Source organism: Pecten maximus, chromosome 10, assembly GCF_902652985.1.
Source record: "Pecten maximus chromosome 10, xPecMax1.1, whole genome shotgun sequence".
NCBI classification, from domain to species: Eukaryota; Metazoa; Mollusca; class Bivalvia; order Pectinida; family Pectinidae; genus Pecten; species Pecten maximus.
The window spans coordinates 15,946,523-15,959,553 of NC_047024.1; the positions used below are offsets into that span (position 1 = coordinate 15,946,523).

At 38.4% G+C, this 13,031-nt stretch overlaps 1 protein-coding gene across 1 annotated transcript; it reads left to right on the forward strand.

Annotated features, from left to right (window-relative positions):
- On the forward strand, nucleotides 1–13,031 carry LOC117336065. Its single transcript, XM_033896427.1, has 4 exons — nucleotides 1–835; nucleotides 7,196–7,312; nucleotides 8,700–8,841; nucleotides 9,706–13,031. Exons 1-4 carry the CDS (start codon nucleotides 777–779, stop codon nucleotides 10,252–10,254), a joined length of 867 nt encoding a protein of 288 aa, XP_033752318.1. The 5' UTR covers nucleotides 1–776; the 3' UTR covers nucleotides 10,255–13,031.

Sequence of the window (13,031 nt, forward strand, 5' to 3'; positions counted from 1 at the left end):
TATCGATTTTTTCCCTGTAAAACAGTGTAACAGCTTGGTTTTAAAGATGGCTATATCTCCATTATAGAACAGCATACGAAACGTTTTCTCTGTGATTTTTTAGCATTGATACGTACGTCTACAACTCGACGAGGACGGGCCACGCCCTAGAAGAGCTCGATTTGGACATATCGGGCGCGTTCGATTCGCTACCGTGTGTTGTAGATTCTAGTGACATCTCTGTTGGAAGTCGTCCAGTGCTATCCTGGGTATTTCTGTGGTTAAGTAAGATTGGCCGAATCTCGTGTGGAATGTCATACCTATACCAACGTTTGATGATATTGAAATTAAGTGTATAACGGTCACGTGGGTATTGGGATTTTAAATCAATCGGATTCGGTGAATGATATAGGTATATTTAGTGTAGATAGTGGCGTGCTAGGGCGTACTGTAAGCTACCAGCTTATACCATATAATGAACCTATCGGATTTTCTTAATGACAAAAAAACGGAATTATAAAGATTGTGTATTGTTACGGAAGCATATAAACGTGTTGACCGATCACGTGATCATGTGTCACAAGTAGAATATATCTGGAATACAGAAACTCTACAACAGCTGAAAATTCAAGGTAGAGAATCAAAGTGTTAAAGGAAATCGGGATTATTTTGGAGCTATAGGCCAGTGACCGAACTACAAGGAGGCTTGCTTTGTTTTTGTGCATCAGTCAAATTACATCGTGCATCACAAAGGAAGTTGCGCTTAAATTGGTGATTTTGAAATAATATGGTTTCGCATGGGATTTGGAATCAGCAAGCAGGTTACGATCAACCAAAGGACCAAGGATAGCCCCAGGTAAAGTTAGCATATCTAGGGAAACAGTTGATGATATATTTATAGCAGTTCCGGTTATAATATTAAACATGTTCCATGTAATTTAGTTCCTCATAGTCTAGCTTGATGACCATGGACGTCACTTGCCTTCAAACCGAACACACCTTACTTCTCATGAAACACTTCCACTTTCTTCATTCATGTGATCCAACACTGCGCGATAGTACACTTACATCGTCTGTCATCCATTCCTTCCTTCATATTACTTCGCCTGTCAACTCACTCCTCGTTGTGCCTCACTCCAGCCTCATTGATAACCTTAATATACCCATATCCCACAACATCCAAGGCTACCCCCTCTCCCCCCTCCGACTCCCCCTCCCAACCTCCGACCCCCCCCCCCCCCCCCAACCTCCACCTCCCTCCCCACCCCCACCCCACCCCATCCCCACCCTCATCCCGCAATCTTAGATAGACTTTCTTAATTTGCCGTGAATGGCGTAACATCCATTGATTGGTTCATTTCTCTACAACAAAAGGTTCGTTGTTGTACAAATGTATGATTCAGGAATCTTTGTCAATGTTCGCCATTTCGTGACTGACACACGGCTGGTCACACTGCTCTTACACCAAAGGTGAACGTGTTGTCAGAGGAGTGTGGGTGTGGGTGTGGGTGTGGGTGTGGGTGTGAGTGTTGGTGTGGGTGTGGGTGTGGGTGTGGGTGTGGCTGTGAATGTTGGTGTGGGTGTGGGTGTGGGTGTGGGTGTTGGTGTGGGTGTGGGTGTGGGTGTTGGTGTGGGTGTGGGTGTGGGTGTGAGTGTTGGTGTGGGTGTGGGTGTTGGTGTGGGTGTGGGTGTGGGTGTGGATGTTGGTGTGGATGTGGGTGTGGGTGTGGGTGTGGCTGTGAATGTTGGTGTGGGTGTGGGTGTGGGTGTGGCTGTGAATGTTGGTGTGGGTGTGGGTGTGGCTGTGGCTGTGAATGTTGGTGTGGGTGTGGGTGTGGGTGTGGCTGTGGCTGTGAATGTTGGTATGGGTGTGGGCGTGGGTGTGGGTGTGGCTGTGAATGTTGGTGTGGGTGTGGGCGTGGGTGTGGGTGTGGCTGTGAATGTTGGTGTGGGTGTGGGTGTGGGTGTGGCTGTGGCTGTGGCTGTGAATGTTGGTGTGGGTGTGGGTGTGGGTGTGGCTGTGGCTGTGGCTGTGAATGTTGGTATGGGTGTGGGCGTGGGTGTGGGTGTGGCTGTGAATGTTGGTGTGGGTGTGGGTGTGGGTGTGGGTGAGGGTGTGGCTGTGAATGTTGGTGTGGGTGTGGGTGTGAGTGTGAGTGTGGGTGTTGGTGTGGGTGTGGATGTGGGTGTGGGTGTGGGTGTTGGTGTTAATATTGGTTTGGGTGTGAATGTGGGTGTGAATGTGAGTGTGGGTGTGAATGTGGGTGTGAGTGTGAGTGTGGGTGTGGATGTGAGTGTGGATGTGAGTGTGGGTGTGGATGTGAGTGTGGATGTTGGTGTGGATGTGGGTGTGGTGGATGTGAGTGTGGGTGGGAGTGTGAGTGTGGGTGTGGATGTGAGTGTGGAGGGGGATTTCACGCAGAGTAGAGTATTGTACATGTCTCCATCAATAAACCTCACCAGGTGGTTCGGGATTATTGACGCTCAAATCGATAAATAGTTTACGCCCTTTACACGCAGTGTTTACCTCATACATTCGATCGTTATTTGTTGTGGTAATACTTGTATTTGCAGCTGTACTTCGGATCCAGCCCTGGCCGAACTGTATCTTCATTTACATCAAAATGAACATCTAACTCTATAAATGTATACTTACCGTCCGTACTGTCCGTGTATATTAGATATAAAATAAAATGAGCCGAGTATGAAGCGTCTGTTAATCTAGTGTTTCGGGACCGGAAGTTGTCATTCCCCGTGGGTATAAAATTCCGGACCGTCCAGAATGATTCCGGTGCTACAAACGTATCATGGAGAGTGATCACGTGGTATTCATTAGAAACCACATATTTCAATATGGCGGATCTCATGCCAGCGAAAACTAAACACGTGACTTTTCAAGGTGTTATGAATTTTGTACATAATGGCAATCTATGGGCTTCCGATATGAGATATAATAACTGCTGTTACTTCGGCAGATTAATTCAGCAGGTCGGAGGAGTTCACGCATCTCAATCGATGGATAGTACAAAGACACGCGGGATTTTATAGTATTACCATTAAATAGATAAAGTAGAACCAAAACGAATTAAACTGTATCATACGGCTGTTTCATCTATCTAGGACTCATCAGTGATGTTAGAAACATCACACAACTGTTTCGTCCATCTAGGACTCCTCAGTGATGCTAGAAACATCATACGGTCGTTTTGTCCTTCTGGCACTCATCAGTGATGTTAGGGACGTCATGAAGCTGTTTCGTCCTTCTAAGACTCGTCAGGGATGTTAGGGACACCATAGAGCTGTTGCATCCTTCCAGGACTCGTCCATGACGTTAGAGACATCACACAGCTGTTTGTCCTTCTAGGACTCCTCCGTAATGCAAGGGACATCATACAGCTGTTTCGCTTTCGTTCTACTAGGACTCGTCAGTGATGTTAGAGACATCATACGACTGTTTCGTCCTTCTAGGACTCATCAGTAATGTTAGGGACGTCATGAAGCTGTTTCGTCCATATAGGATTCGTCAGTGATGCTAAGGAACTAAAGTGTTAATACCTTGGATACGACTGAGGAATCGAAAGAAATCTCAAAAGCAATAAATGGGGTTGTGCCGTGGCCCCATGCTTCAATAATTAATACAATTTTCAATATCGGATTTTTAAAAAAAAACTTCAAACACAACGTTCTATCTCTGTTTAAACATTTTTATCAAAGTAATTTCAGTTAATATGATGAAAAACATCCCCGTGTGCTCCCATTGTCGTATTGAGAACCCGGGAGAGCGAGTCTCGAGTGATCTGGTTGTTTAGTACCGATCGGTCACAGATCTTCTGTATTTTGTTTCAAACAATCTGACATTTTGTAAACACTGTTGGGTTGTATGAGTTATCCACAATCGGCTTTTTGATCTAGATAAATTAGCTTTCGTGTCGTTTTGTTTATGCTACATATCCATCAAAATCAATATGATCATTTACCAAGTATAACCGATAAGAGCTCTAGATATATAGGTAACACCTAAGGATCGCTTTTCCTTGGAATCAATGCTATTTTAGAGAAATGTCGGGTTTATTTAGACACCCGGGGTGCCAATCCTACCGAAAGCCGCGGGTTGCTAACAAACATCTTCTGGGATTCTCCGGGTCAGGAGCCAATCCAGATCCAATTCAACTTCTTTATCATTTTTCATTTAAGAATTGACCGTTATTGTGATTTTTCTACACAGATTTCTCTTAAACGAAAGCTCAGTCGTTAGAGCCTCGGACATCAGTTGAGGGGCCGAGGAGAGTGGTTCGATTCCTGTATACCCGTAACAGTAACTTAGAGTTTCTAAGGAAGCTCAGATCACGGGCCTTCCTGTGATTCCGTGTCCAACTTGTAATTTTTTTTTGTCCTAACGTTACACATTTTCACGTGTCTGAGCGTACCAATAAAATCTCTGAAGTCTTTGGACACAGAAAAGACGTCTGAATTGTACCAGAAGTTAACCCACCCCCCCCCCACCCCCCCCAAAAAAAAAAAAAACGGAAGAAGATCCAAATGAACATCATCAAAACATAACCGTCGTGTAGATTCGAGTTACTCCGATGGAAACCCTGAATACGTCATCTGTCAAAAGGACGCATTCATCCTTAATTTATCCTTATTCACCATACCTGTTAATAGACAAACATAACTTAAAATTTTAAACTACGTAAGATCACCCAAACCCCAATATTAATTCAATAATGCTTTCATTTGGAAAATAATTTTAAGGTAATGAATTTTACCGTAGTTTATGAATGTTGATGAAACAGGGGCTAGGTATTTTTGGAGTTAGCTGCCCTTTGAATAATCTACGGTATTTGATAGACTTGCTTAAGTCTACAGCAGCGGCAGGTTATACCCATTAATCATTCAAACTGTGAGCTAGCTAATGTGTTATGGATAATGCCGTTATATTATCTACACTATCGGTTACAAAGACACAGAAACCTCAAGCAAACAAACTTCGCCCGTTTTGATTGCAATATTCAAAATCTAGGTCAGATTTGTGATAACTAGAAAATCGTTCGAAAACAGTATTGTGACACTGCGATATGGTATTAAATACCTAGAACGCGACTGGCTGCCTGGCATACCTCGATAGTTGATAGTTACTCCAGTAATCAATAAATCAATGGGTTTTAAAGAATATGTAATCTATATGTACACAAGTTAAATAACGTTAAATATCTGACAAACCCGGCTGGCGTCTCCTGGGACCGGCCAACACCACTGGTCCGTTTGGTTATAGCTTCTCGTGAAATTTTTCGTCAACGCTATTTAATCTGAGCTAATAAATTTAAATAAAAAAAGTGAAACGAGAGAGGCCGGCTGATATTTTTATTATATAAGATACTTTAAAAAATGAAAATGGGAACGGTTGGTCATTTTCAGTTTAGATACTTTATTTTCACTAAAGTACATTTAGTTTGATTCTAGATGTTATACCTGTCTACCAAATTAACAACACTTACGTACAGGTTTCAGTACTTTAACGTTAACTGCGGTCACAGAACATTTTATTTTATTATGGGTTACTTTTTTTCTGGTATAATTTATGATTTACTTTTTTCCTGGTGTAATTTATGGTTTACGTTTTACTGGTTGGTTTATGGTTTTTCTTTCACTACGTCTATGTTTATTATTTACAGGACACTACTTAATGTTTCTTTTGCCATCAAGATCACGACTGTTATCACCTTGACAACACATATTTCGCGTCTCGGCCTGTTCCGTCAAAGATCGGAATCCGAGACTTGACGGTATTGGCCGAAGTATCATTATTGAACGTTGCATCGAAATATAAGTGTTTGATCTTACAACTGCATAATTTAAGAATTAAGACTGTTATAGGCAGAAGGAGAGGAGTGAAATTTCTGGTTGTTGAAATGTAAAATCATCTCTGGGTTTTAGATAATAATGAAATATATCAGGTACATGCAATAGTATAGAAAATAGTATAAACAGGTCACTTACATAGAATTACAGCTGTATATGCTTTTCCCTACCATGAACAACTTACCGGCCAGTTAATAAGTTTTCTACATGTACAGTCATGAAATTGAATTCTTTCTTCACGAAGAAAGTTTAAAATTTCCAGTTTTAATTTAATGACAGGTTTGTAAAGTAAACAATTTTCGATCTCGTACCAGCTATATCTACGATATCGCGAGCGTTTATAGCCCTGACAAGTGGTCAGTGGTATACATATTGTCTGAATATTACTTGTCGGGACGTATATATACCCTATATGTCTCTCTGTAATCAGCGATCATAAATCTAAGGCACCCCTGTGTACGTATAGTCGTAAGATAAGAGTAGTTCGGACCTTAGTTCTACTTGAGATTGAGTATAAGGCCCAGAATATTTTAATATGCATATTTTTAAAAACTATTATCGATCGGTATCTCCATTTTGTGTCTTTGTTCTTTGATTACAAGAAAGAAAATTTGCTTCACACATGAATCAGAACGACCCTCCCGTTCTCATAACTGTGTGTGAAATTGCGACCGTATTTCAGGGAGTGTTTTGACAAATCACTTGACAGACATCGGCATCTCTAGAAATTTCCTCCCTCGCCAAATTGCCGGGAATATCAACATTCTTGTATGTTTATTATTACGGCGAGGCGGGAAGGGTTCCATTTCCAGTTTATAGTGTTCCATTTCAAACTAAGGTTGGCCAAGTGAATTTAAATAGAATTAAGATTTATATATCTGTACGTGTCAGTAAGAGAAAATTGCTGTGATTTAAAGCCAGTGCAAAACAGGTACATTGCATAAACAATTTATTCAAAATAAACGAAATTGATTATCGGGACCGCCGTACTAGGACTGGGTAGCGCGCGCGGTACAAGTCTATCATCAAAACGTACAGAAACACTTATGTCACGAGCTTATCTTCTAAACGCTGTGTGTATGCTTTGAATTTTAATAACGAATTTAACACACCAAGATATTTTTAAACATAAGCAAAGACACAGTTTTACATACACATTAATGATTATTTATCTTTTTATCTTTTTACGACGCCCTCCTCTTTTCTCCGTCATGGTAATACGTACGCCATGAGTTGACAGTGGCGTGAAAATGATCGATTTAGACTTGACTGGATAGGAAAAAGTGAGTCCATGCATAACTTTTAGAAACTAAAACTAATCAATAGGCCTAAGGATTCTCTGATTTTGTTGTAGAAGCACCGTAATCGTATTCAGTAAGGAGGACGCGGAGGGTGTACTGCAGGGAGAAGCTACTGGGACCTACCTATTATACCGGGATCATGATACCGACAGACTATACCTGTCCTTGAGGTAATTATTTCAAGGTCATGTTATACACCAAGGTCATGTGTGAGATCTGTCGTTAATGAATAATTCAAGGTCATGTTATACACAAGGTCATATTCTACATTAAGGTCATGTGTGATTATATATAGGTAATACATAGTTCAAGGTCATATTTACATCAAGGTCATGTGTGAGATCTGTCGTTAATGAATAATCAAAGGTCATGTTATACACAAGGTCATATCTACTTGAAGGTCATATATTATTATATATTATATATAGGTAATACATAGTTCAAGGTCATATTTACATCAAGGTCATGTGTGAGATCTGTCGTTAATGAATAATCAAAGGTCATGTTATACACAAGGTCATATCTACTTGAAGGTCATATATTATTATATATTATATATAGGTAATACATAGTTCAAGGTCATATTTACATCAAGGTCATGTTTGTTTATATATAGCTTATAAGGCTAGTTCATGTTCTACACCCAGGTCATGGCATCGTGTGGTATCAACAGTTTATAGACAATTCAAAGTCATGGTCTAATCCAAGGTCACACACTTCACCAAGGTCATGTGTGATACATAAAGTTAATCTGTACTTATATCTCATGCAGTCATGCAGTTAGATCAATTTTGTTCAAACTTGAATTGGTCAAACGGTGTAAGGTCAAAGGTGGAGAACCCTACCTATTTACCATTTTATGAACGTTTCTCTGATTTACTAGTCCAAATGTCCACTTATTGAAATGGATTCTTTTGGTGTGCTGAGTAATTGCTGATATGAAATTATATAATTATGTAACTGGTATCTATGGAATTTCTACCTCCTCACCAATGTACTATACAAGTGTATATAAATTGATAGCTATGATATGACATGGGTTAGTGTTTCTATTTTAAGATCACGTTCTTCGTCAATATCACATAGATTATGTACTCGGTCAATAAATACAATAAATGTAATTAAATTCAAGGTCACGTACTCCAATAAACCTTTGACCTCTGATAGACACACATTTCAACATGTACCGAGTTCCCTAGCTACACCTAGGTTAACACATGTATACATAATATTGAGGTTGATATGTGGATTTATCAACATGAGAAAAATATATTAACCGAGAACAAGGTATTGCATGCCATTTAAGTCGATGGCGTTTTCATAACACTGTGTAATTGAATTCTTCCTTATCAAGAGAGACGGATTGTACAACGGGAACAAATAATAAAACGTTTTTACTTTTTTATTTGAAAGAAGTTATAATTGTATGATGTCTAATTAACAATTTATTATTCAGTAATAGGTATAATTAGAAATTAGCTTCGAAAGAATTAGTGAGTGTACATCGTCACATGTACTTTTGTTTATCTCTCATTATAAGCCGGTTTTGTTTTTCAGATCGAGCGATTATGTTGAGCACCATCGAGTAAATTTCGAGGACAACCTGTATTACATGGATAATCAGCCATATCCCTACCTCGACTCAATCGTCTTGTACCATCAAAAACATCGACTCAACGGCACCAAACTCACTCACCACGTAAGTAGTCCAAAACATCGACACAATGACACCAAACTCAATCACCACGTAAGTAGTCCAAACATCGACACAACGGCACTAAACTCAATCACCACATAAGTAGTCCAAAACATAGACTCAATGGCACTAAACTCAAAAACCACGTAAGTAGTCCAAAACATAGACTCAACGGCACTAAACTCAATAACCACGTAAGTAGTCCAAAACATCGACACAACAGCACTAAACTCAAGAAGTTTAAAACATAAACGCAACGGCACCAAACTCAATCACCACGTAAGTAGTCCAAAACATCGACACAACAGCACTAAACTCAAGAAGTCCAAAACATCGACACAATGGCACCAAACCCACAACGTAATTAGTCCAAAACATAGACTCAACGGCACCAAACTCAATCACCACGCAAGTAGTCCATCACATCGACACAATGGCACCAAACCCACAACGTAATTAGTCCAAAACATAGACTCAACGGCACCAAACTCACTAACCACGTAAGTAGTCCAAACATCGACACAACGGCACCAAACTCAATCACCACATAAGTAGTCCAAAACATAGACTCAACGGCACCAAACTCACTAACCACGTAAGTAGTCCAAACATCGACACAACGGCACCAAACTCAATTACCACATAAGTAGTCCAAAACATAGACTCAACGGCACCAAACCCAATCACCACATAAGTAGTCCAAAACATCGTCACAACGGCACCAAACTCACTCACCACGTAAGTAGTCCAAAACATAGACTCGATGACAGCAAATTCACCACGTAAGTCCAAAACATCGACTCCGATTTGTGTTATTTATAACTCGCTTTTGGGTTATTTATAACTCACATTTGTGTTATTTTTCAGGCGCAGCTAAGTGCTAGAACGGTGAAGATGTTTACAATGAAAGTTACAGCTCGAAACGGAAATGTCGTCAGAGACGATAGTGTGACGTCAGACGATGACGAGGAGGAGGGTAATGACGTCAGAATACGCGGTATAGAACACACAAATGACATGGTGCTTGGCAGGCAGCGAATTAGCAAGTCCAGTGGTCGTCTGTGGATGTCGGGAATGCAAAAATCCTTAAAGCGCATGTCCGTCAGTGAATCATATAACCTTCAAGATGGCAGCTACTCAACACATGATCATTCAAATTCACTGATTAAAGGAAACGGTCACGTGACTCATTTAGCAGCAGACGAGTCGGATGAGTCGGACGATCTGGATGATGTGAGAAAATATATTTTTGAAACGGAGGAAGGACTTGGAGAAGACAATAGTGCATCGAATAACAATAAAGTGTCCGGGCGATATTCCGGATATGTTGTAGACGAAGCAGACATCGAATTGTGCGATGACCAAACGTCATCACTTGGAGACGAATCTAATATAATATATTGTAGTCATTTATAAGAGGTAGATCTCGAGATTTTAACACATGCATCAAAAAGAAACGTTGACGTCATTTGCCTCAGAAACACGTGCATTTCCTATAGATAATGCATACCCTAGTACAAATTAGATCGGATAAAGCATTTCTATATTACACACAACAAATATCAGGCATAAGCAAGTCTATTTATGAAGGACAAGGTATTCTCGGATTCAAATTAGAATATTATACTTAATGATGAAAATGATCCATCTTTTTATTTATTTATTATAAACATTATTTTTCATGACACTTCTTTAACAGGTGTTTTTCCCCAAAATAATTGACATCTGACCCATTTTAAAGGTAGAGAGACTACGTCCCATGTATATGTTAAAACTTACATAGTAAGTAAAATTATATACACGTGGTTATATATACACCACGTATATCAGTTCTAGGGGTTTATTTTCAGTTCATAATATTTTACTTTCTATTTAGTCCGAAAGTTTGAACATAAAGACAAATGACCGAAAAAGACTTTTTACTTATATTGCCAGCCGTTCAAAAAACATCAATATTTATGTAGATATTTAGCTCTAATCGACTTTAACGTTTTACATCATGTTGATTTGTGATCTGTCTGTGTTTTACGTTAGAGTTTTATTTTTATTTTGATAAGCTAACAAGTACTTACCTTCATTTATAGCGCGGTGACAATTTGTTTACTTTTGTTATAAAAAAAACTTCATCTATATGATAGAAAAACTAGGTACATTTCTCTGAAATATTACGTTAATCTAAATTATATTGTTATTTTATATTTAATGATTGTATAATGTTAAAGTATCTAATCAATTTAAATATCAATGAATATGAGATTGTAAATTGTTTTGCCCGTTACGTCGTCGACAGACGTTTATAGACATATTCTAGCCAAGTCAATACCACAGATATATATCATGTTTCGTTGTACTAATCACTGAAGTTCATCATTTTCTCATCGTTCGAAATATGAGATTGTTGACAAATTTTCTATGCAAGTCTTGTCATATTCTGTATCTAAGAGTTATCGCCCCTAACTATTTCCTTTTGTGAAGTTACATTTTTGCGATTATGTTTTCAAAGCTTTAAATTCGGAATGAACTTATATGTATGGCACAGTTATCGTGGTACTATATACATGTAATACTGACTTTTAATGATGTGTCTAAATCGATACTAACCGAGAAAGAGTTGGTGACGTTGATACTTTTTTGTATCATTTTTCATGTTCTTTAGGAACTGAATAATCGTAATATCATACAAGCATGCTGTACGTATATTAAATTATGGCGTTTTCATCATTCAATATTTTAGAATATGTTCAAAGGAATGACATGGTTTGGCTGATAGAATTATGACGTTATAGTAGAAGTGACGTCATAGAGATCATATTTCCCTGCTAAAATCTCTTACATATATATTCTTTAAACTATTACAGATACACGTATATCTAAGTATTTATATCATGTTAAAACAAGAACTATGTCGTCTACGCACAAAGGACGAAATCCAAAACACGTTTTCGCACGACAAATCATATACAATATATATATATAGTAATTGTTACTTATGACGTAACAATAACCCTGGCATTTTCTCATTATTATGACGTCACAATAACCGTGGCGTTTTCTTGAGACGGACAATCCAGTTCACATGAACCTTAGTATTTATAACGAGAGAATGCTGTTTTACTTTCGTTGATTTTTTTTTCAAGTATTTTTCACTCACATTATGGAATATCTTGTTTAAACATTTATGATATACTACTGTATATAAAAATCAGCTGATCAATCTCCATTTATAAACGAGCGTATTAACGGTATATATATATATGGGTAACGGATACCATAAACTTTATATTTACTACATACTTGTATCTATATATAGTAATACCGAGTACTTATGTGTCAGACTTCCTGATGTCGCCAATATAAGTCGAATAAATTATAGATATCTAGCTAAACCACCACTTCTTGTTCTGGGTTTTATACCGGGAACAGACAACAATAAAAAAGAAATCCTTGCAACTTATGGCGCCGTGAATTATACCGTCACAACATTTTTATCAGACTCAATAAATGATATAAAATATATCCTAAACTGGCAGGATAGGAACATAAATGTATATTGTTTTACGGGAACATTTGTTTACTCTAGATAAGTATAAACAAAGGGTTGTATATACGTTCATATACTTTTCGCAAAGAAGACAATACTATCTATAATCTATCATAAATATTAAGGTTATATATATATAACATAGTAATACAAATGACGACAATTTCATGACTCGTGTCCTGACTGGGCCTCGAACTCACGATCTACGGCACTTAATCGCCTAGCCAGAAATACTTGAATCTTATTTCACATCACTACATGTAGTTTCACGTTCTTAAAAAAAGAACTCTTCAATGGCGCAGTGATGATTGACATAGTAATATAAATGATACTGAGACCTTTTTCAGTTACAATTCATTTATTTTTCCAGAACTTAAATCTTTAAACGAAAGGATGAACTCCGGCCTTGACATTGGGAGGGCTAATATTGATACCTTGACATTGAGAGGGCCAATATAGTGACCTTGACGTTGGGGCCGACCTTGACAGTGGAATACCAAGCTGTCTTTGAGAGAAGAGGTGAACATTTCTCATTAAATAATATCATAGTATAAATGTGTAACGTATGACGTCTGTGTATTACAATGATGTAAACTATAAAAACCTGTATAAATATACTCAAGACACGTAATAAAAGTATTTTTTAAATTAA